The 22,848-nt window shown below is 46.7% G+C and overlaps 8 protein-coding genes across 8 annotated transcripts; 4 read left to right on the top strand and 4 right to left on the bottom strand.

Annotated features, from left to right (window-relative positions):
* Nucleotides 1-24: 24 nt before the first annotated feature.
* On the bottom strand, nt 25-2,412 carry PEX2_028230 (fungal specific transcription factor domain-containing protein; the record flags this gene model as incomplete). The annotated part of the gene is made up of 6 exons (XM_016740098.1): nt 25-200; nt 345-554; nt 620-1,113; nt 1,161-1,209; nt 1,628-2,089; nt 2,190-2,412. 6 exons carry the CDS (start codon nt 2,410-2,412, stop codon nt 25-27), a joined length of 1,614 nt encoding a protein of 537 aa, XP_016593509.1.
* A 1,532-nt stretch (nt 2,413-3,944) lies between these two features.
* Nucleotides 3,945-6,642, top strand: PEX2_028220 (uncharacterized protein; the record flags this gene model as incomplete). The annotated part of the gene is made up of 20 exons (XM_016740097.1): nt 3,945-4,028; nt 4,083-4,161; nt 4,337-4,374; nt 4,427-4,434; nt 4,482-4,558; nt 4,613-4,669; nt 4,726-4,748; nt 4,806-5,020; nt 5,075-5,210; nt 5,261-5,337; nt 5,398-5,433; nt 5,481-5,524; nt 5,580-5,601; nt 5,653-5,811; nt 5,863-5,973; nt 6,035-6,114; nt 6,220-6,263; nt 6,319-6,349; nt 6,415-6,553; nt 6,606-6,642. 20 exons carry the CDS (start codon nt 3,945-3,947, stop codon nt 6,640-6,642), a joined length of 1,497 nt encoding a protein of 498 aa, XP_016593508.1.
* A 1,918-nt stretch (nt 6,643-8,560) lies between these two features.
* Nucleotides 8,561-10,155, bottom strand: PEX2_028210 (UbiD family decarboxylase; the record flags this gene model as incomplete). The annotated part of the gene is made up of 2 exons (XM_016740096.1): nt 8,561-9,427; nt 9,490-10,155. 2 exons carry the CDS (start codon nt 10,153-10,155, stop codon nt 8,561-8,563), a joined length of 1,533 nt encoding a protein of 510 aa, XP_016593507.1.
* Nucleotides 10,156-10,914: 759 nt separating this feature from the next.
* PEX2_028200 (UbiX family flavin prenyltransferase) lies at nt 10,915-11,517 on the top strand (the record flags this gene model as incomplete). Its single annotated transcript, XM_016740095.1, has 1 exon — nt 10,915-11,517. One exon carries the CDS (start codon nt 10,915-10,917, stop codon nt 11,515-11,517), a length of 603 nt encoding a protein of 200 aa, XP_016593506.1.
* Nucleotides 11,518-12,558: 1,041 nt separating this feature from the next.
* Nucleotides 12,559-13,657, top strand: PEX2_028190 (SMP-30/gluconolactonase/LRE family protein; the record flags this gene model as incomplete). The annotated part of the gene is made up of 2 exons (XM_016740094.1): nt 12,559-13,280; nt 13,357-13,657. The coding sequence occupies 2 exons, from the start codon at nt 12,559-12,561 to the stop codon at nt 13,655-13,657; spliced, it is 1,023 nt and encodes a 340-aa protein (XP_016593505.1).
* A 1,746-nt stretch (nt 13,658-15,403) lies between these two features.
* On the bottom strand, nt 15,404-15,943 carry PEX2_028180 (uncharacterized protein; the record flags this gene model as incomplete). Its single annotated transcript, XM_016740093.1, has 1 exon — nt 15,404-15,943. The coding sequence occupies one exon, from the start codon at nt 15,941-15,943 to the stop codon at nt 15,404-15,406; it is 540 nt and encodes a 179-aa protein (XP_016593504.1).
* A 1,490-nt stretch (nt 15,944-17,433) lies between these two features.
* Nucleotides 17,434-18,495, bottom strand: PEX2_028170 (Major royal jelly-like protein; the record flags this gene model as incomplete). Its single annotated transcript, XM_016740092.1, has 1 exon — nt 17,434-18,495. One exon carries the CDS (start codon nt 18,493-18,495, stop codon nt 17,434-17,436), a length of 1,062 nt encoding a protein of 353 aa, XP_016593503.1.
* Nucleotides 18,496-20,522: 2,027 nt separating this feature from the next.
* On the top strand, nt 20,523-22,013 carry PEX2_028160 (FAD linked oxidase, N-terminal; the record flags this gene model as incomplete). Its single annotated transcript, XM_016740091.1, has 1 exon — nt 20,523-22,013. The coding sequence occupies one exon, from the start codon at nt 20,523-20,525 to the stop codon at nt 22,011-22,013; it is 1,491 nt and encodes a 496-aa protein (XP_016593502.1).
* Between the last annotated feature and the right edge of the window lie 835 nt (nt 22,014-22,848).

The raw sequence follows: 22,848 nt of genomic DNA, 5'->3' as shown, positions 1-22,848 counted from the left end.
AGGGTTCCCCATACCCTTCCAGCTTCATTCCGCGTCTGGATTGAAAACGTTTCTAAGAAATTCCAGATCCGAATCAATAACGAAATCCCCTGGATGCGCAAGAGGTAATGAGTCGGTGTATTCGGATGTGAAAAGGTCGTCGAAGTATTCTGAGAGCATACTGGAAGCCGCTGTGTTGCTTGAATGCCATCGATCCGAAGCTGTATGTAAACTTTATTAGCTATGGTGAATTTCAAAAGATATATTGGCCGATTCTAGCTTTGCAAGATTGGTGGTTTCTGTAAGTGGCCACCGTAATTGCGTTAAGCTATCACCACCGATTCTCAAGGGAACACTTGACTTACTCAAAGTATCCAAGATGAGGACAAGCTGCGAAAGGTATTCAACGCATCGTGCTATTACTCGATTCCCGGAATCAAGTCGGCGAAGCGCTAAAATTGCTTTCTCAATATAACCCCTGGACTTGTCCACCGTGTCCCATGTTGAAGGACTGTCATCTCGGTCTTTCCAAGCTACTACCATGCAGCCAACTATTACCAATGCGGCATTGAATGCTAGATTACCATCAGCATTTTTGTTCATATCAAAAGCATACGGCGATTGAAGACCCTTCACTCACTGTAGTATAATGTATAGTTCCACGCGCCCAGAAACTCGTGATGTCGAACTTTAGATGTCGTGAAGCTATGGACGATGGCAATAATGGAACTGGCGGATTCAAGACAACTATGTACGCTTGCAAGATCCATGGGCATGAAGATCCTTTTATCCTCGGTAGGCATGTCACTAGGAAGCCAAAGGGTTTCCAGGAGGCTTTCAAGACGACGACGATGCAGGAGTATTCGCAGGTTATGGTAGCGTATAGAAAGGACAATGTCAAACCGGTAGCGTATCATAAAGTGCGGGTCCATATGTTTCACATCTTCAGGAGTCATCAAGCGCTCATGAATGTGCAACCCTAGAGATGGCACGAGTTGGGTACGCCATTCGTTGAGCTGACGCTGTTCATCAAGGATATGCGACATTGAATCTGCAGTGCTCAGTGAATTTTGAAGGCCAAGATTTTTTCCATAACAGGAATCTAAAACGCGATACAATATGACATACAACTTGCTAAAATTTTGTCAGCACTCAGAAAGTAATCGCATCGGGATGCTCACATTGCGGCTGTATAGAAAGCACCATCCAGCTGAGACGAGCCACTGCTCTCTGAGCCAGAACTCAGCATTTTGATTTCTCGAGAAGGAAGATCTAACTGTATATGGGATTCGGGAATCGAGCAAGGACGACCAAAAGTCATGCTGAGAGTGCTGGGGCGATATGAGTACCTCCCACCACGAAGGCTGGGGTTCGAAATTCTTACCGATCCAAAAGAACACAGCCGAACCACGTGCGTTTGCGAATTTCATATTCCAATGGAGAATGTCTTTGATTTCTGTCAGGCGAATGCAAACCTATCTGGTAAGCGACAGAGATAGCTAGACCATGAGTAGTCCAAGCTTGGATTGATTTCTGAGTCCCTTGAAGGTACTGCCCCAATACCAAAAGGTATTGAACTAGTAATTGCCAGGTCAGTACAATATGTAGCAAAATTATGAATTTTTGGTCGGTATCAAATGCTACTTACCCATCTCAAGACTTGCATGACGCTTCGAATCTCTGTCACAGAGGCTGTTGGCTCTTTGGTAATATATGTCCGATTCTTGAATACGTTCTTCCGGTGTAAGTTCATCTTTCATTGACAGGCTTGTGGATATAGCAAGGATTATATTTAGTAATCCGAGCCAGTTTCGTCGTATTTTACTGAAACCTTTGAGCCGCATCTGGAGATACGTCTCATAAAAAGACATTTCATGGATGAAAGGGAGTAGCTGGCCAGTCTTTTCGAAGTATTGTTCGATCAATGTTCGGGTGCGATCTTCTGGTGGCAGAGCATAGATATTCACATGTCTGGGTGTGATAGAGTCCTCGGCGATCGGTTCACGGCTGACGACTGGGGCTTGTGATTGAACAGGGCTTATCATACCACCACGCTTCTGCATCGATGGCGGTGTCGCAGCTCGGACCACGCCGTTTGATTTTGCTTTCGCTATTGCACGAGATAGATATCTCATGAAAGCTATGTTGGATGATGGACCTTCCTGGGGTTAGCAAGCCATATGACTTCTTCACATGGTTTTCACACATACCGAAAAAGCCGGACTCTTCTTCATCGGTGAAATTCATTGTGCCCATTCCATCCACAGCACTCTCTGAGGAATCTATCTCTCTAAGTTCGGATATCGTATCGGATTGGTGCTCCTGGGCCACACCGTCTGCTGGGTGGCTGTCAATAGCGCTCGAAGTGACTGGGCCTTGTGCCTGCCAAAGCTGCTGGACCTTCTTTTCCATACTGGCCAGCCTCTTCTCCATCTGTAGAAGATATCTAAACCAATTAATGCAATATCCATGGAAGGGTGGGACAACATGGTAATACCTCTTTTCTCCTGTAAGGTTATTTGAAGATCCGTCTGCTGGATACAGGCACTCAGTTTGGAGTTCCCTGCAGGTAGAGCATGGCCTTTCACCGGTGCACTGTTAGAAGACAAAAAGTTAGATATTTGACTGTAGCATGTCTTTTTTCCCTTGCTTTTTAGCACTTTCATATCCAAGGGCGAGGACCCAGTGAGCGGAGGAAAGAGAACGCGGAACAGATAACAGTACACAGTATAACTATTACCACGAAGTATGAAAGAGTCTCTCGACTGATTCCTGCTATTTGTCCAACTACCGTAGGTAAGACTTACTCGGGATTTACGTTGCCGACATGTGCTGCAGGCCAAGGGAACTCTTCGCCGTTTCTGTCTCGGTTCTGGGGACGACATTGGGAAGTATACAGTATCCCAAAAATTAGATGACCTGTATAAGCCCAGAAAATTGAAGCGCACGCCTTTTGAGAAAGTAAGTAGGACTTAGCAAAACGAAATTGAGCAAACGAATGAGTAACGAATTTTCCCACCCCTCTGTGCCCCCCACATTGAGCCCGGAGAACTTCGGATATGGTAATCGATACAGAAGGAAGGACAGTAATGGTCCCGTGCGTACCCATACCGCTAGTGGAAGTCCGACAAAGCTTAACGTAGCTTCTGAAGGTATTCAGCTTCATTCCTCTACCCACACCTTCAATTCTTCAAATGAAGCCATTGAACAGCGTATTCCGTCCGCTTGGGAGGCCGCTAGAGCTCGAAAAAATGCGAGAATCGTATCGCTGGCGCGTGAGTTCGACGTTCCCATATTTCGGCTGCGGGCGCGCCTCCAGGATCGGTGAATTCGTACGTAGCGCATTATCACTACCAAGCGCCTAGACCATGAGTATGAAGTAGCATTGATTCGCTAGATCGAAGTTCTTGATGCTCTCCATATTCCATCCACTGCCCGTATGGTAGAATAGAGCGCAAATGCGATGATTCGGAGAGATGCTGAAACGACTGGAAACCCTATTTCCTTTGTTAACAAGATTAAAACACTATGGATTCATTTAGCGCCCACAAGAGACAAGTGGTCGTTTATTGGATAAAGCAGAAGCCAGCGGAGAAAGACAGAATCGAGACCGAGATGTGGGTACGCATGGGACTATTACCAGCAATTCCACGGGCCGGAAAAGGCGGCAAGATTGAATACGAGAGGTTTCGGTTCATGTTCCGACGGGGAGATTACGGCTGGGCCCATACGGAGCCAAGAAACTCGGGTAGATCCTCCCGTTGTTTACTCCGTACAAAGTCCGATACCACGTCACTTTCGACTTGTGGCTTGAGATCTCGCCGGAATACGGTGACTTTTAAATTCCGTTGCCCCAAGGGCTCATCAAGCAATTCACATCCAAAATCCGTCTTGTCTGTCATCTGTCACTAATTACTTTATTGTGCAGACCTATATCGACAACAATCGCGAAGAAAGCTAGCATCATGTCGAGTATCAATTCACCTGCCAATAACCCTTCGGATTCTGACCAGGTGTATGACCTTGTTGTGGTTGGCTCTGGTTTTGCCGTAAGCTTGGTAAATTAATGTATTGTGACGAGGTATTAATGATATTCTTTTTAGGGGTGTATGACCGCTCTAAACTTCCTTGAAGATACTAAGATCAAGGGAAAGGCCACCAAAGTTGCTCTGATTGAGGCCGGTAAAGATGGAGAACGATGTGGTGCCAGCAGGTAGAAGCTTCAAGTCTTGGTTATAATTGAGATAAATGTGCTTACAAAGCTCGCCCAGGTGGACACCGGCCTTCTTTCGGTTGGACAAGAGTGTGTTGCAAGATAATTGCAACTTGAAGTACAACTTACTGATATATTGAGCAGATAACAAGTTTGATAGCGACTTCAAGAATGAGATGAAGGTAAGTGGTGGGCCAATGACTTTCATCTTCTTCGCGACTCACTAGTGTCTAGCTTGTCAGGTTAGCGTTCCTGCTAGGTCAAATATCACACTCTCTAATTATCGCAGTAATGGGCTTGCTGATCAGGCATACTGCGAGAAACTGGAATCCGAAGTTCCCAACACAGTGAAGTTTCTTTTGGACCGTAAACAGATTCGGAAGCCCATCATCTGCTCGGACTGACACTGACATATGGTAGACGGAATCATAATTCAACACCAAGATGAGAAAAATGTCTACCTCGGATTCAACACAGGTAAGCTTTCTGAGAAATGTAACTTCAGGCTATGTCAAATGCTAAGGAATTTTTAGGCCAGAATTTCGCCAAAGGAGAAGTACGCATTCTCAAAAAGTGATTATCACACCAGCCAGTATCTAATTACTACAAACAGGGTGGTGGGTATGCCATAATCCTGAAGCTGTTCGAGCACTTACTTTCCCACCCGAACGTGGGCATTATGTGGGAGACAAATGCGGAGGAACTCCTGACCCATGACGATGGTACCATTCGTGGTGTCAAGGTTCGAAAGAACGACGGCCGCTTCGCCAAAGTGCTTGGTAAGCAAGTCATGCTATCATGCGGTGGCTTTGAGGGTAACCGCGAAATGTGAGTGTCATCAGGACTCCTTCGACATGATATGAATCTAAAAAAATATGGCAGGTTGGGCCGATACGTTGGACCTAGAGCCGAGCAGCTTGGGTTGGTAGCCCCTGGTCTCAAGTATAACACAGGTTTCGGCCTCAAGATGGGCTTGCAAGTTGGTGCCGCAACAGCGGGCTCCTTCCATGGCCTGCACGTAAGTTACTCCAACGGAGATGTCATAAAGACTCACTAAAATCATGATAGTGTGAGCTCGTTGATACTCGCTCTTCAAAGCCAGAGGCAACTGTCTGGGGCCACAGCTTCGGTATTGTTGTCAACGAGTATGTTTCAAACATCTGAAAAAGAAAACGATAGATAAAGACTCACATCATCTGTTTAAGACACTCAAAGCGGTTCTATGATGAAGGGAATCGATCGTATGTTATGGTTCCGGCTTGTCCAAAGTTCAAACTGACAAATGCAGTCTGTTCGCTACTTGCGAAGTCATTGCTTATGAGACATGGCGCGGTAAGTGGCGAGGTTGGTCAGAAATGCGAGTATACGCCGCTAACGTGAATCACAGACCAAAATCAAAAAGCATATTTGTGAGATTGATGATTCCATTCTGCAAATGACTTGTCTAAATTGTCTCCTAGTATTACCGACGCTCCAATTATGGACCGATTCCGACCAGGTTGGGTGTATGATACTACTGACCTTGACCCAGAGAAGGGCGAAACGATTGAAGATCTTGCCGTTAAACTCGGCCTCGTTCCTCAAGAATTGAAGAAGACAGTGGATGAATACAATGCTTCGTAGGTCACATAAAGCTAAGGTTGGAGTCGTATACTAATGTCTGATTGCAGGATCAACGGCAAAGAATTTGACCCTACGACTCTTGATGGCAAGAGCACCTCCGGCCTAACTCCTAACAAGACCAACTGGGCCGCTCCGATTAAAGTGGCTCCTTTCTATGGGTAATGATCCTTTCAGATCATATACTATGCTGAAGTACCACTGATACTGATGGGTATTTAGTTATCCTCTGACGGCAAAGATTGTGTTCACTTTTGGAGGACTGAAGGTCGATCTTGATTCCCGGGTGCTCTCCACGACAGGTACTCCTATTCCAGGTATTATTTTCAATACTCTTTATGACAGAGAAACCCATTAGATATTCGCATGAACACTTGAAACTTGCTGACACGAATCGTCGAACTCAGGACTTTACTGCACCGGTGAACTCAGCGGGTTTTATTACAATGAGGTAAGCCTTACCTGATGTTCTGACATTGAAGCAAGTAATACTAACAAATCAAAAGAGTAAGGTTGCCTCCGAATTTGACACCCTGGGTAGATCGCCAACGGGTCGTTCCTCCTATTTACTGACAGTTCACTTTAGATCCACCATGCAACAGTGCTCTCAGATGTCTTACATTCGGTCGACTTGCCGGAAAATTTGCTGCACGAGATCTGTAAGATCGGGAAACTCTACACCCTAATAGCGGATGGTCTCGGACCCCCAATATCGATCTCCGCTATGCTGATTGGTCTACCGTGCGTGCTCCTGTCGTCTCATTCCTAAAGGACAATTCTTGACTAAAACTAGAGCCACTCATGGGTCGTATGATATTGACCTCAATTAGGGAAGTCAAACCAGCTAGTCGGAATCTGCAATTGAAACTTCTCCAGCATCTCTGGGTGAGCCAAAAGAAGGTATTGAAGTTGGGAACTTTTGAAGTTAACATAATTTTGGCGGTAGTGCTCGATTTTCGGCGACGGCAAACCCGATTTTGGAATAGTGCCAAGTAAAACCTCTTTTGGTCATTGCTTTAATAAAATATTTGTTTTTGACCTATTCTCTGTCTTGCTGCGACCCTACAAAAACTTTTGGAATATCACTGTATCCTTCTTCCTAATTCATACTAGTATATGCACCAATTCGGCCTTGCTTTGACAGTATCTCATTTCAGGGCCCAGGCCTCACCGATTAGTGATGAAGAGATTCGTAAGCAAATTTCGAATAGTCGAGCTATTATACAATCCAAATCCTTTTAAAAACTTAAACACAACAATGAATTAATGAGTAATTTTATTAAATAATGTCCGATATCAATCTCGGATCTAGGATGTTACCGCCAGATCTACGGAGTATACTTTTCTATTACACGGAGTAATCGGATAACGGATATAGAGTTTCGGCGTTAACAAATCCGAGCCCTAGGTATCTTACGATCCCCGGGGCCCGGGGAAATAATTACCAATCGGACATTACCCGAGCCGGCCGCTAATACCTATAAGGGCTGATACTATATCGCTAGTACTAATATAACCGAATGGCCTACTGTTACCGAAAAACTGGAGTCTCCAAAACTCTTATACGATCAGTTTCCTTTTAGCGGATATAGTATCTTTATGCCTTAGAGGCTTCTGATCTTATCATAGTGTGCGTAGTTAACATAATCACCAACCAGAGGTTGCAGAAGTTCGATAATTAGTTCACCGTAGTCGTAACTTCAGGCGCTACCGCCTGATACCCGTCTCAGGGGAGACATGGCCGCGGAGATTGCGACTAGTGCGAATGCACAAAATCGGCCCCCCATCAGGAGAGGAATAATGGTTTCGACTAGGCTCCATTCGTATGTCAATCGGGCAACATTGCGGAGACTTTCATTCACCAGATACAGCATGATATCCCAAATCCCGTATCCTTTTTGGCCAGCCACTCTTCTACAGGCAAGGTGTGATAACGCCCTACACTATGTGGAACGTAGGACCATACTCCCATGTACATGGTCTTTGTCCTCGGTCAAGCGAAATGTGCAGTGAATATCTTGAACCCCCCCACTCTGGCAGACTTTGTGCAGTTCTTTGTCTTGTAAGCCAGCATGAATGCTGGTGATGCACGATAGGATAGCTGGTCAAGTTGGTGAAACGCGCCAAGGAACACTGTTGTCTCGTAGCGTCGCGGCTATCACGTAAGATCCCGTACGCCGTGAAGGCTCGTTCATGGTAGACAATTAAGCAGGAGAGAAATCCCTGTCCTCTCCCAAGACTACTCGTCGAGCGTTGTCTAGCTCCGTAATCTGGACATCGGAACTTCTTCGACGCTAACCTGAACGCGTATTTTGTGATTAAGGAGAACTTTCAGGGCCACGATTTTCTTGCGCATGCTGGCTGAAGCTCATGTTAGCTCTTGGGCGACGAGGTATGGCTGTATATTGGGCGTCCGTCGTAGTTTTCCCAGGTGCCTTGCCCGAGACATTCTGTCGGTTCCGAAATGTGAAGTATGCACTCGTACTAGAATAAGCGAATGTGTGTATTTCTGTATAATTATGGTACAGTACAAAGCAAAGGGGCTCTTTCGAACTGATTCAGTAGTTGATGCCTCGTAAATCAAGAAGCAGTCCATGTTGAATGAAGAATAACCCTGTCAGTGGCAAAATACCCCCCCAGTTCGACGACAAAGTCGGGTGTGTCCCTGTCAATTCCCAAGCAAAGTATAGGGCATCAAGGCACCTAGAAACCCGATAGCACAGTTTAACTGTCCTAGTATTAAGACTCTCAGAGATTGACAGGATTTTCCTCATATCCGTATGCTTGCCAGTTATCCAGGACTTTCTTCTTGATTTCTTCCGGATAAGATCCACGGAAAGAAGCTTCAATCCACGGCCGGTCCAAAGTCTCGAATTCCTCGGGCAACATGCATAATCTGACGACCTTGGCCTTGGGCTCACGAGGGTTAAAGCCGTGAGTGGCGTATGGTACTAGATCATAGGTTGGGTAGTTGCCCACGAAGAAGAAGTCGCTGGCTTGTGGCTGGGACTTGGTCGCTTCAGCCCAGACGACGTCATGCAAGTCACTAGGCTCGATATTGTCGCCAACAACATAGATCTTTGGCACAAATCGACCAGGCTTAGAGGTGAAAATGATCTCCCCAATTTGGCGGCAGAATTTTTCAGGCGTGGTCTTCATCTCCACAAGCCTCTTCCGATCGACCTGAACCACGTACCAGATGGCCTGAGACTCGAACGGGCACCAGGCCTTGGTGATTGGTAGGTCTGCCTGCTGCAACAAGTCGAGAACTTCAGCGCAAATTGACAAGGCCCAAACGGTATGAGTTTCGTCTGGAGCACGACCTGCGACACTGATCGGTACGATAGGATTGCTTCGATAGGTAATTGCGTTGACCGTCATCACTGGCTGTGCCGATTGCTTGGTTGGGAAAAGGAAACCATGATATTCTCCCATGGGTCCTTCAATCGCCGTCTCGGTTGCCGAGATAACTCCTTCAAGAACGACCTCAGATTGTGCCGGCACTACAAGATCATTTGTCTCACACTTGATGACCTCCATAGGAGTTCCTGTGATAGCACCGACATAATCCGGCTCGTTCACAAATTTAGGGAGTGGCATACCACTAGCCACGCCCTTTGAATTTTTCAGATGTTAGCGTATGGCGCTGACATAAAAAAGATTAGAATAGAACTTACGGCTGCTGGCGGAACGCCAAGAGCGCAAGCCCAGGGTGTGTCCTTTCCCTGAGCCTTCCACATCGCCCAGATGGCCCCAATATCCTGCTTCACGTCCACGAGGCCGGTCAATTGCCGTTTACCGATCACCATGCAACGAGTGATAGCCCAGTTCACCCATTTCCCATCCGGAGTTTGAACACTGTGTAGCCCGTATGTGAGGAAATATTTGCCTCCGTCCTTTGCGTGATTTTGTGGAATTGGCAGCTTGAGAAGGTCGACATCATCACCAAAGATCTTGTGCTCCTTGAGCGGTGCATCATCAACGAGAACAGATGGAATCGGGTCGGCTCTCTTGCAGACTAGGAGCTTCTGGATGATTTCATGTCCAGTTGCGTTGGAAGGAAGCCCAATAGACTTCGCGAAACGAGCGTATCTAGTTGCTCGATCAGATCGGACACCCACTGGAGCACCGAGGATGCGGAAGAGACCTTCTGGGCCGTCTTTACCCTTGGGATTGTTGATGAGCGGCATTGGACTGCCTGTTTCGTATGCACGGCGAGAGATGGCACCAGACTCGAGATGGGGATCCACTTCCAGATCAATTTCCACAACATCTCCCTCCGCCTTACATTCTTCAAGGAATGTGCGCAGGGATGATGCGGCAGAGAGCTTTTCTGTAGACATGTTTCGATGCTTGAGTTCCGAGAATAACAGAGTTGTCGATGACAGCAAATGCTTCGTTACTGAGGTGTCTTCAAGTATTTCTTGGAAGTCGAGTCAGTAGAGTTGGTTTTTGGTTCATCTTGGTTAGGGCCCTGCTAAATATATTCGTTCTTCAGCTTCTCTTGATTCTGCGATGTATAGCGTAAACTATCCCCGGGGAGATAGGGATGTCGTAGGGTTCGCTAAGCCGCGGGATGCCGATCATATTCTCAACATCCTATCATCTAAGTATCATGCCACAAGCAGCCGTGCATTACCATACTATGGCCACATCATTATTTTCTGTGGCCCCGAAATCCTGTTTTGAACTCCAGATCCCATCATATATCCCCGGCCGATCTATCCATAGTAATTTGATTATTTCTTCCCGACCGCAGCAGGCTATGATCAGCGCTCCATCACACCGGCCCGATAGGCCGATGATGTCCCCGTAAACCCGATTACCAATGCAGTTTCCGCATTGTGAGAAATGTCCCACACCTGGGCAGCGATTGCCAAGCCAAAGACAACCACCACTATGGTTTGAAGCAGGACAAATGACTCTAATAGCCCCGATAAGATAATGCACGAAGATGCGGGATATTTAAATGAAAGGGATCCCTTCTCGACCATGACCATCGCCTCCATAACTGCCAGCACCAAAACATAATACTGTTCTATTTTCATTTCTCATTCCTCCGATAGGTTTGAGTGCACACTCCTGATACTCGCAATCCGACAATGTCCGTCAGTCAGCCCCAAGCAGGCGAGCCACGAAAGCGGATTGTGGTAGCAATTACAGGCGCTACCGGAGCACCACTGGCAATCAATTTACTTGTCGCCCTTCGCCATCTTCACGTCGAAACCCACCTGGTCATGTCCAAATGGGCCGAAGCAACCATCAAATACGAAACAGACTATCATCCTGCCAACGTGAAGGCCCTCGCTGATCACGTCTACAATATCAGTGACATGGCAGCTTCCATATCCAGTGGGTCGTTCCACACAGATGGAATGATCATCGTGCCTTGCAGTATGAAGACTCTTGCAGCGATCAATTCCGGATTCTGCGATGATTTGATTTCTCGGACCGCAGATGTGACGCTGAAGGAAAGGCGCAAATTGGTCCTAGTGACCAGAGAAACGCCATTGAGCGACATTCATCTGCGAAATATGTTGTCTGTGTCACGGAGTGGAGCGATAATATTTCCACCTGTGCCAGCATTTTACATTAGACCTTCCTCGGTTGAGGATCTGGTCAATCAGAGTGTGGGGAGAATGCTGGATATGTTCAACCTCGATGCGGGAAATTTTGAACGATGGAACGGGTGGGAAAAGGAGTAATAATATAAAGCTAGTCAGATGATACCACCGAGCATATGTCGCAATCGTGTTTAAAATCAATCAACTGCTGTTTTGGGGGACTTGACTTTGTTAGGTTGAAAACTAAAACTCTTAGCATGAATCGCGATACTGTATAACTGCACGCATAACAGCGCTACATACATGGCCTCGAAGAGCGGTCGTGTAGCATTTGTATAATGGTTGTATTTCATAGATAGCCCCTTTGGCTGCTTGGCTCGGTGATCCAAGAGCCGTCGGGGGGCATCGTGACCTGCCACAGTCCCGTGAGGTCGATGGAACTTACCCCGGGTACAAAGACTTAAAGGACTCAGGGTTCAACCCCCTTTTGTAGGAGGGAATTGATGCCAGAATGTCTTATTTAGTACCGCTATTTACACCGCTCTATACAGTGTATGGTAAATTGATTAATTTTTACAGCTGTCAAAATTGAAGCGTTTGATCATATACAAATTGAGAGATCTCTGTATTTTTGCGTGGTGGGAAGAGCATCATATTTGGATTTGCAAAATCCCCTAGGAATATGGAGATGTATCAATTTATATGGAGATCAAAAGGTTCATTTTTAATACATGTCAACCACTCAAAAAAATGGAGATGGATTCATTTGTATAGGACTAAAGCTTCGTTTTTGCGTTTTGAACCCGAGTCCTAGAAGTCTTCGTATCCGGGGATATAGGCAGCAAACCGGGGAGATTGAATATATCCCGATCAACAATCATGCATGGTAACTTAAAATAGTGGATCTGTAAGGTGAATCCTCGGCGGAATTCCTGGCGCCAAGCCATTATGTAACCCCACCATGGACTGGGGACCCGGGGGCTTGCCCACCTGGGCAGGTGGTAAGGTTGTCCATCTGCAGGAAGTGGATCCATGGATCCATGGATTCACTGTTTGCTGACATCATCTCAGTCAAAAAATCTAAGCCACTCTCAATTCAACCTTAAATAAGGTCGCGGGTCCCCCCTGACGAAGATCTCCGAGACACTTCTACCATCCCTACGACAGAAAGTCAGACGCACGATGACCACCTCTCTCTCACACGCTGCCTCCCCGGCCAGCACCTCCATTCCATCTGCATTCACCGTGTATGACAATGGCTTTTATAACATCCTCGGCTCAGCCCCGAAGCTGGAGGTTATCTTGGAGAACAATGACCTTCCCTTCGCCCACGAGGCAAGCGTCTATGTCCCAACAACAGATGAACTGTTCGTGTCCAGTAACATGTTCACTGACCCAGTCACCAATGAAACGACCATCAAGATCTCAAAGGTGAACGTGACCGCAAACCCCGTCACCGCCGAGATCCTCAACTCGACCATTCCCATGCCCAATGGCGGCGTAAACCACGATGGTGGTATCCTCTGGACCAGTCAAGGCACCATGAACACCACAGGTGGTCTATGGCAGATGTCCGCACAATCGCCCAACAAGGCCGAGTTCATCGTGGGAGGCTTCTACGGCCGCCAGTTCAATTCCCTTAACGACGTTGTTGTTGCCGGTGACGGCTCCTTCTGGTTCACGGATCCCATCTATGGCTGGCTCCAGGGTATTCGGCCGAAGCCCAAGCTGCCAGCTCAGGTTTACCGGTATGATCCTGTTACCAAGGCTGTGCGCGTTGTTGCGGATGGACTCGCTCGGCCTAATGGAATTTCTTTCTCGCCTGATGAGAAGACCGTGTATATTTCCGATACTGCCGAGACAATTGGTGATGGGACTACTGATGTGCTGAAGCCTGCCACTATGTAAGTTGAGCTCTGGAATGGTTTTCATCTATGCATGAATGAAATGCGATGGGGAATTTTGACTAACATGGTCTAGCTATGCTTTCGATGTGTCCACCATCAACGGACAGCCTTTCTTAACTAACCGTCGGGTCTTTGCCATGCCTAGTGATGGTATTCCTGATGGTCTCAAGGTTGATCAGTACGGTAATGTGTACGCTGGCTGCGGTGACGGTGTCAATGTCTGGTCGTCTGGTGGTGTCTTACTGGGAAAGATTTTGGTTAACGGTGGCTCTTCAAACTTCTCTTTCGGCAAGAAAGGGCAATTGTACATTCTCAACGAGCACAAGCTCTACCGTGCGCAGTTGAATGGCACTCTGCGCAGCACTCTTTGGTAGAACTAAAGAAGCACGGAAGTATATAGGTGAGAGACAATGTGAAGTATGATATTTTGATTGGAGCCTTGCTACTCCGCACGCTTCTCTTATAGGGGCTATGTATTATACTATGTATTATGCTATTGTAACATGCTCTATTGCCTATGAAATTCTAGATGGTTACGCGTCAAGCCACTTCTATCCTCGTACTCTCACTATTCATCCTTTATTATATTATTTTATCTTATTACTACACCTCTCCTTCGGACTTCTACAAAGCACTAGTTTCTGCAGTAGGAGAGCGGTTTCCCAACTAAACGTGGAAATTATCAAAATTCCAAATCATACCAAAAAGGGTCAAAGAAGGTTTGGTTATCGAAAGCGAAGTCAAGAAAAAGATCTTCCGGAAACGGCATTTGCCCTATGCTGTGCGCTGCTATGTCAGGTTGTTCGTTGGGGTCTTGCTGTTGGCCATCTTGTTCTATTTCTCGAATTAGCATGACGTCAATCAATGCCAAGGATGGATCTCTTACCCGACAGAGCAAACTTTGATCAAATCGTCCCCATGCTACCGGCACATCGCTCTGCTACTATGCTGTGGTCTTTCAGGCGATCAAGAACATTCTGGCACTTATCCCACGATATCTTCAATGTTGTGGTCCGGGGACCTTGAGACGGAAATCTTAGAGCTCTGCGTCAATTTTTGTGATGCATTCAATCCAGCGCAATCTCTCGATTCGTCCTTTATCAGCCGAGTAGTCTCTAGGCTTTTTTCGGTATTATCGTAGAGTGTGTTTAATGTCTTTAGAAGAAGGTCATAAACCCTATGAGGCTAAGTCCTGCGACAGTCGGTTTTCAACTGCACCCCAACCAATATATATCTCTACATTCAACTTCGTATTTTACCACACCAACATGGTAAATACATATTGTTAAAAGATAGAGAATTGGGCAACGAACTCAATGCATTTAATGTCCAGTGTATTAACCCTTTGCTTTGCGCGTAGCAAGCAATCTCCTAGGCACAGAGCGGAGTAAGTTGTCTTTAATAAAGTGCATCCTATACAGCGTATAGCTCTCTTAACCTAGTCTATCTTAATCATACGGTGCTTACTGCTCTGAAGGTGCTGTCAGCCAAGTATTCAGACAAATGGGATGCGTGCTTACCTACCCTCTCGCTTGCCGTGTACGCCGATATAATGATTTCCAAGTGTGTTATTGCATGAGAAGATGCGGATGCAGCCAGTTACACGATGAGGTATTTGAGGATAGAGGAGGCTTCGAAGAAGTTTGGGTATCGACGGAGGGACGCTCTAGGTCGGGGGAACAAGGCTTTGCTATTATGGTATGGGGATGGACCTCATCAGAGGCGATAATCTGCTGCGTTATGGGTTTGTTTGGCGGCATGTCATGGAATGTGCCAGACCGTGTCGTCGAGCTGGATATGGGTGTCGTCTGATTTGAATTTGTCATGCGAATGAGAGCGTGGAACGTTTACAACTTGAATAATCTTTATTGATAGCTGAAGACTATCCAATGGCTAAACTGAGGTAATGACTGTGATATATGTAGTTCTGTGGTGATCACTTTGATCACGTATACCAGTGATCGTGGTGATCCTTGGATAACTCTGATATGGCCTCCAACAGGATGCTCCATCCTTCCATTGCAGGGTAGTCATAACCAGAGCGGCAACATGCCGTGTCGCCGCCTGGTCTATTCTTGAGTCGTGACACCCGTGTCATTGGAAAGGGGACGAGTGACAATTTATTCCAGCCAACATGGCTCTCCAACTTTTGGAATCCAGTCCGTCTGAACAATCATCAAATTCACTGCCTCATCACCCACATTGGTGGCATTGTGTCCAATAGCACCAGCATATTCTCCACTTGAGATGGCAGTAGCGAATTGATCCTCTCCGAGGGCCACCTCCCCTGGTCCCATTGTGGCCACGCTGCCATCTGTCATATGAATCGTCCAGCTTCCGCTAAGTGGAACGATGAACTGAACCTTGGGATTCTTGTGCCACCCCGCGGACCATCCTGCAGGTTGCACGGTGAACGTGATATCGGTGGTAAAGTTGGTGTTTGAATAAGTGCCGTTGGAGAAAGTTGAGCCGATTTTGTCAAGGTATTGCGGACTGTCGCCCGTCGATAGCAATTGAAGTTGCAAATCGGTGAAGTTGCATTGGGAGACATGCGACACACCGTTCGTGTCGGCCCACATATGGTAGTAGGGTATGGTCTGGGCTGCGATTGGGATCGCGAGGGATAGCACAAATGTGAGGGCAGTGCTGGCTGAATGCATTTTGTGGAGAGTGTTATGGTATTGAAGATACCACAGAGAGGAGCTTTGGAAAATGTTATAGAGTCACGCTAGAACAAGCTCTCGACAAGCTGAAGTCGCCCTTTTATAATAACGTGTCTCTTGATATACATTCCCTTGACTTTTAGTCTATCTCCTGATCCCCGATGATATCGCCGAAGGGAAAAGGCAAGTATTGCTCCATCTCCCCGTCTCCCGGCCTCCGGGTCTCCCGGTCTCCCCGTCTCCCCGTCTTACTGTTTTGATGCAACGTCTCCTTCCTATTTGGGGCGAAAAAGATATATTATCAAATTCTATCCGTAAAGTTAAGACAACTCAATCTGGCGCTCTGTCGACTTCTATATGCTTACATACAAAATATATTATATGTTCATCGTAGGACAGTGTCTTATTCGTAACCTTTTTGACAGAGCCTCATACTATTCATGACGGACACTGACTATGTATGTTAGCTACGCACATTATGATAAGGTCAGAAGCCTCTAAGGCATAAATATACTATATCCCCTAAAAGGAAACTGATCGTATAAAAGTTTTGGAGACTCGACTTTTTCGGTAACAGTAGGCCATTCGGTTAGATTGGTAATAACGATATAGTATCAGCCCTTATAGGTATTAGCGGCCGGCTCGGGTAATGTCCGATCGGCAAGTATTTCCTTAGAATCGCAATCGAATCACTATACGGATATAATAGGCCTCGTATTTGTTATAACCCCGAAACTCTATATCTGTTACCTAATTATAATAGAATAATACGAATCGGCGGTAATATCCTACCACATACGGAGTAAGTCCGAGATCTATATCGGACATCTTTTGATAGGATTACTTATTGATTAATTGGTGACGTATTCGGTAAGCTAGTAGCCACCCAATCTAAACCCATTTGCAAAGGGGCATAGCGGACAGTAATAAATACCCTGTATTTTGTCAATTTTCGTCCACATTGGGAATTGTTACCTGAATTATAGATCGCCGTATCCACCGCCTAATACCATGTACTGTATATCAGCCTCCCTATCTGCATTTTCACTACTTTTTGGCAAGAAATAAAACAGCAAGGGATCAGACTCGGTGGCGACTTTCTAGGGCGTGGTATCTACCCCGAGAAGTACAACAGGGTAGCAGGTAAGTAGTCGCAAGCTTAGGCGTACAGTAGTGGTTGATAGGAAGAAGGAGGTGTAGATAGAGCGAGAGGAAGAGAGAGACGAATTAAAAGTCAACCACCTGAAAAATTGGTGATACATGGATTTATATGGTAAGCTACTGGATTTCTTATGAGATATTTTCTTTAAGCAAAAAATCATGTCACTTTTAGTTGGAATAGCAGATTAAAATTCCACAAAATCCTTTACCAGGTATTAAAATTCTGAAACGACAATCGGTATTTCATCTAGCAAACAGACTCGCTTCACTCGAATAAGAACCGATGTTTGGCCGAGAACAAAGCCAAATAATATCTACCAGCATTCTCAAGCATGGTCAATTGGAGACGGATTGTTGCCGGTCTCAATGTTATAGACATAGATAGGCTTCACAATAGTGTTGGTCTTATTATCAGGCTGGACAAAGCGAGTGCTGTGGCCCAACTGCGAGGCGCACATCCATAGACGCTGCTGCGTGTCGATCCAGAGCGCGTCCACCCAGCTCAGCCTAGCATCGCGCACCAACAAAGTGGTTGTCCCGTTTGGCGCGATCACGCGAATTTCTTGCCGGTCACCGTCGCTGTAGTATATGTTGCCCTTCGCATCAATAGCAGTGCCACCAGTGCTGGGAGTCAACGAAAATGGCTCGACGTAATTGGGGAGCAGGTCCGCCGCCTTGTCATTGTGAAGGGCTTCGTTCAGGTACTTGGTTTCAATGCGCCACATGTAGCCAATGCCGGGTTGGTAGTAGAAGTATCTGCCGTCTGGAGATACTTCGAGCTGGTCGGCGTGGATATACTCAAACCTTCCAGTCGACTGAGTGCGCACGAGTTGACCGTCGCTCGATAGTGGCATCAAGGCGACCACCGACCTGTGCCCCCGAAGCACCATGCGGGCAAAGCCCGTCTCCAAATCCAGTACAATGAGGGAACCGATGGTATACTCTGTGAAGTAGGCGTACTTGCCGTTGAAGCGCACATCGTTCAGCGAGCCGTCTTCAGTGGTCACGTCTCCGAGGTAGTAGATCCGCTGCACTTCGTTGGTAGTTAGGTTGAACGAGATGAGCTTCGACGAGTTGGCCGAGACGTACTTGTTCTGCGAGTTGACATCGCTATCGGTGGTGGCATTCCACGAGTTCCACGCATCATCGGGATACGGGATTAGCTTTTGCTCGCCGATCTCGCCGATGACCTCGACAATCTGAGAGCCCGTCGTGCCGTCAACTCGAGCAAGCTTAAGGAAAGCCCGGCCCTCCGGCGTGGTGCTGGCACCCGTGGTGGGAGTTTCCAGAATGACGGCTGTTGTCAGACGGTCATCGTGCTCCTTGGTCACGTCCCCCTGAGCAAAGAGGGCCAAAGAAAAAAGAGAGAGAAGAGTAGAGCAGAGCATCTTGGCAAACTTAGAAAGGGGTGTCGGCCTCTGTGACTATCGGGACGTAGTAGCGAGCGATCTATTGGTTATTTAACAGCAACTCGTCCACAGCTCGGTCAGCTTCCGTGCTAAACGTTCTTCAAGGAACCTGATATCATGCGGGTTCTTGGTCGAAAGAGGCAGTAGTCGGCGCACTTGCCTTACTGTTGCATCCCACGGGGATCTTTCAGCCTTGGCGCATAAGTGTCTCAATCTGGAGTCGAACAGATGCCCCACTGTAAGCACATCTGCAGCACTCTAAGAACCCTGGAACTAGGCTGGTTGAATTGACAAACCAAGATCGGCCTTGCCTATCTCTAGATGTTCTTACCTAGTGGCTTGGTATGGCTTTACCGCAGTCTACAGGTGCCTTCAATTATTCGGCGTTAGAAGCACAGTACTTTCTCACTAATCCATAGTGAAGAAGGGTTAAATAGAATTTGCTATGAGATCACAAATTCAGTGACAAGCTTGTTGCTCGAGTGCTTGTGTGGAAATGGATTTGCCCCTCCGTCTAGACTTCATGATAGGACAATCGAGAGTGGAACTGTTGGGGTTGATTCCTAAGAAAGATATCAGGATCGGCCAAGTACTGATAGATTGATAAGCTTTGTTTGTCTAGAACTGTAGAAGATTGACGAATCTAACGTCCAGAACAACGCCATTGTGGCTTTATACTCCGGACTCTGGAAATAAGATTAGCCGGGACAGATCTCCAAACATTCAGCGCCATTCCCGCTCTTGGCATAATCTTGGCTCTAGCCGATAGGTCAATTCCTTACGCCGAACTAAATTATCCTGAGCTAATCACGCCACTTTCAGTGTCAGCGTATAGCAACTCTGCAAAAGGGACAATACTTTTCGGGGACGGACTACTTGCATCCCCTAGTGTCTGCGGGATACCCTTTTTCCCGAGTCGATCTGCAATCCATCACTGCTTTAGGTCAATTTCCCAGTAAGCCTGCTTACTGGGGTTATGCACCCTCTCACCGGATCATTAATCTTCTTTCATGGGTCCTTCTTTCCTCAACTGCTACCTTGACCTAGATGCAGCCAAGATATGGCCTACCTCCAAACCCATCCGTTAACTATACCTATCGTACATACATGTAACATAATGATCCTAGATGCTTGGCACAGGATTGGTTCACTTTGCAGAAGCGATATTCATCGATCACGACAGGGTCAATATATGCCCTCAAAGCACGCTATCTAGAAGTTGTCTTTAAATGAAGAGAGTAAGAGCTTGCGCGAGTCCTTTTACATATCTCAGAAGGGACATATGGAATGTGGCCTTTACTTGTAATGATGTAAATGATGTATCATTGTGGTCTGTACAATACGATCTTCGGGGAAGAGGGGGGCGGGATGACCACGTGTTGGAGGCATAACCTCTTTACGAGGTGGAATTCAACATGTTCTCGAAAGCCCCCATGCTGAATAAAAGACAAGACAAGAAAAGAAATTGTCAATCAGGTTCATGCATGCGCCAAGCATCCTCCGGTGTCATAAGTATCCGGGTCAGCTTACCCTCCAGGGCTGCCAACCTCTCAAAAGGTGGTATCGCCAAGTTTCACCCCATATTTTCCCGTAGCTGTAACGATGATCGGGCTATTCTAACCAATAATGGGTATTGCAGACGGCCAACAAACAGTGGCTACATGGATAAAAGGGCCGATCAAAGTTCTCCGGTGTTTTACCGAGCTCCAACAATGCATTCCTCATCGGGCGGGTTATCGAATACCCAAAGAGGAAGTCGTCGATGATTAGTGATGATTTGAAGGATATGGAAGTGAACCACAATGCGATTGGTAACTAGTTCAATTGCCAAATGGCTGAATAGTCTAGATTATTGCGATGCGTCATGGTTTGGGATATAAAAGCCTGGAGTCCTCCCATCCATTCTACATCACACAGGCACAGTTTCAATTCCACCGGCCTTGTTGAGCATTCCTCAGAAGGAAATTTCAAGTCAATCTCTTCCAGTCATCTCCAACTCATTCGAGATGTTTCGCTCGCGCTCATCTTTGAGCGGTGCATTTCTGTCTCTTCTGGCTGCGAGCTCCGGTGTCGAAGCGTACCGCTGGTTTAACTGGCAATTTGACATCACATGCGAGGCCACAGCCTACTATGTGCCTGCCAATGAATCAGAGCTTGTTGAATTTGTGAAATACCATTACCCACGCAAGACCCTGCTCAAGCCCGTCGGAAATGGCCACGGTTTTGGCAATCTCACCACCTGTGTCAATGACAAAGACACTGATCGAGAATCTTATATTCTCAGCTTGGCCAATCTAAAACATCTGGAAATCCATGACAACCACACGGTCACCTTTGGTGGTGGCTGGAATTTGGTTGATCTCATGCCAACTCTGGAAGAGAATGGTCTCCAAGTAGCCAACCTTGGCAGCGAAATGGTGCAGAACTACATCGGTGCCTCTACTACCGGAACCCACGGTACTGGAAAGCAACACCCGAACCTCGCCACTCAGATTGTCGGCCTTCGTGTCCTCGATGCAACAGGAGAGATCCACCATATCACAAAGAAAGACACCCCTGAATTGCTCAAAGCTTACAGCATTGCGATTGGAGCCTTGGGAATTATCGTCGAGGTGACAATCCAGGTGGAGCCCTTGGCCTACCTCAAGCGCACCACCAAGCTTGTGGAGGGACCCAACAACATCACCGAGCTCTATGAGTTGGTTGCAGAGATTGGCGAAAAATACGAGCAGGTCAACATTGTCGGCCCTACTCTGAAATGGGATCAGTCCGAGCACGAGCTTGTGCTCAATCCCAATATCACACTGGTCTACTGGGAGGAGACTGATTACAAGGGAGTCCGGAACTGCTCCTTGGATTTCTGCTCCAATGACTGCGGACACTGTGACCGAAACTATCACTGTTATGATTACAAGATGGAAGCAATTGCGACCACCCCAGCTGGCATTTGTTACCGTGGCTTCATGGGCCAGTTCGAGCACTTCTTCCCAAAGGAGAACCTGGCCGAGATTGGCACGGACTATTTGACCTACGCCCAGGCCCAGTCCGAGCGCATGAAGCCTCACATCGATACCTCTGTTATCGGCCCAGGCTTGAAGGGACACTACCTGAGTGACGATGTGACTGTCATCACCCGATTCATCAAGGGTGATGACAACTGGTTGTCTCCAGTCAACAACGACAACTTGAAGCCCAACGCAAGTGGGATCTTTGCCACGTTGGAATATTCTTGGGTTCCCACCTACAACAACTTCACCACCCAGTACTTCTTCCAGGAGCTGGCCAGCGAATACATCCCGAAGTTTGGTGAAACCTACAATGTCCAACCTCACTGGAACAAGATGCAGTTCCACAATGAGACTTACAGTGCCACGATCTACCCAAAGATCCACGACTGGGTTGATATTCAGGAGAAGAATGATCCCAACTGCCAGTTTGTCAACCCATTTTTGGCCAAGGCCCTGGGTATCGAGCGCTGCCAGTACCTTTTCGATTAGAGCGTGAAGGGGTTTGAGCAGCTAGCATTCCATCTGGCATGTTTTCATCGTTGGAGTTTACTTTTGGATCCTAGGAACGTGCTGGATTGTGTCCAATTCACTTTGCGCACTGTGAGCATGTCCATGTTGCCTTCGATAATTTGATTCCCACACACTCAATGTTTATAACAAATGCCGTTAGAATAGTTAGATTTAGATTTAGATTTGGATTTGGATTTGAATCAAAGATTATCGCGAGCTTGGTAACTATCTGTGCGAGAGCTGATCAAGCCGCGGTTTCAGTGGCGTAGACTTTTTTTGCTTCAGATGCTTCAAAAAAGCAACATTTTATTTGCCTAAAGGATGAGATATTCTGTAAATCTTCTCTGCTTACTACCTGGACTTATTCGGCGGGCTTCAAGGTCTCTTCCTGATCGCCATTTCCCATATTCTTTTCTTCTCCGGTGATTTCTCTTGTTCATCTTATCTACTTCTTATTCGTTGCCACGCTTCCTACCAGGTTTCCCGTATCATCCCCCTTCATCAAAGCGTAAGAACGCCCATTCAAGTTGATAAAATAAATCAAGAAAAATTCTCGATAACTCTCAATCGCCTATATGCCAAGTGGAGAATCATATCAAAAACCCTCTACAATGATATTGTCTCAACTAAAAATGAGAGATCAGATCAGGTCACAATAACATTGGCCGAGTCTTGGGGCAAGCCTAGATGCGGATTATCGTGAAATACCCGTCACTTGGAGGGGATCAACTCTGGGTATCATCTCATTATCAGTATTTGTTTAGAACATGGGTTATCGTGCTGTTTGGGAGTGTTTGCGTTCATCATCAGTAGA

This window comes from Penicillium expansum (genome assembly GCF_000769745.1).
Source record: "Penicillium expansum strain MD-8 chromosome Unknown contig75, whole genome shotgun sequence".
Classification (NCBI taxonomy): domain Eukaryota; kingdom Fungi; phylum Ascomycota; class Eurotiomycetes; order Eurotiales; family Aspergillaceae; genus Penicillium; species Penicillium expansum.
Note: the sequence above shows the minus strand (reverse complement) of the source record. Positions and strands in the feature narration are given on the sequence as shown.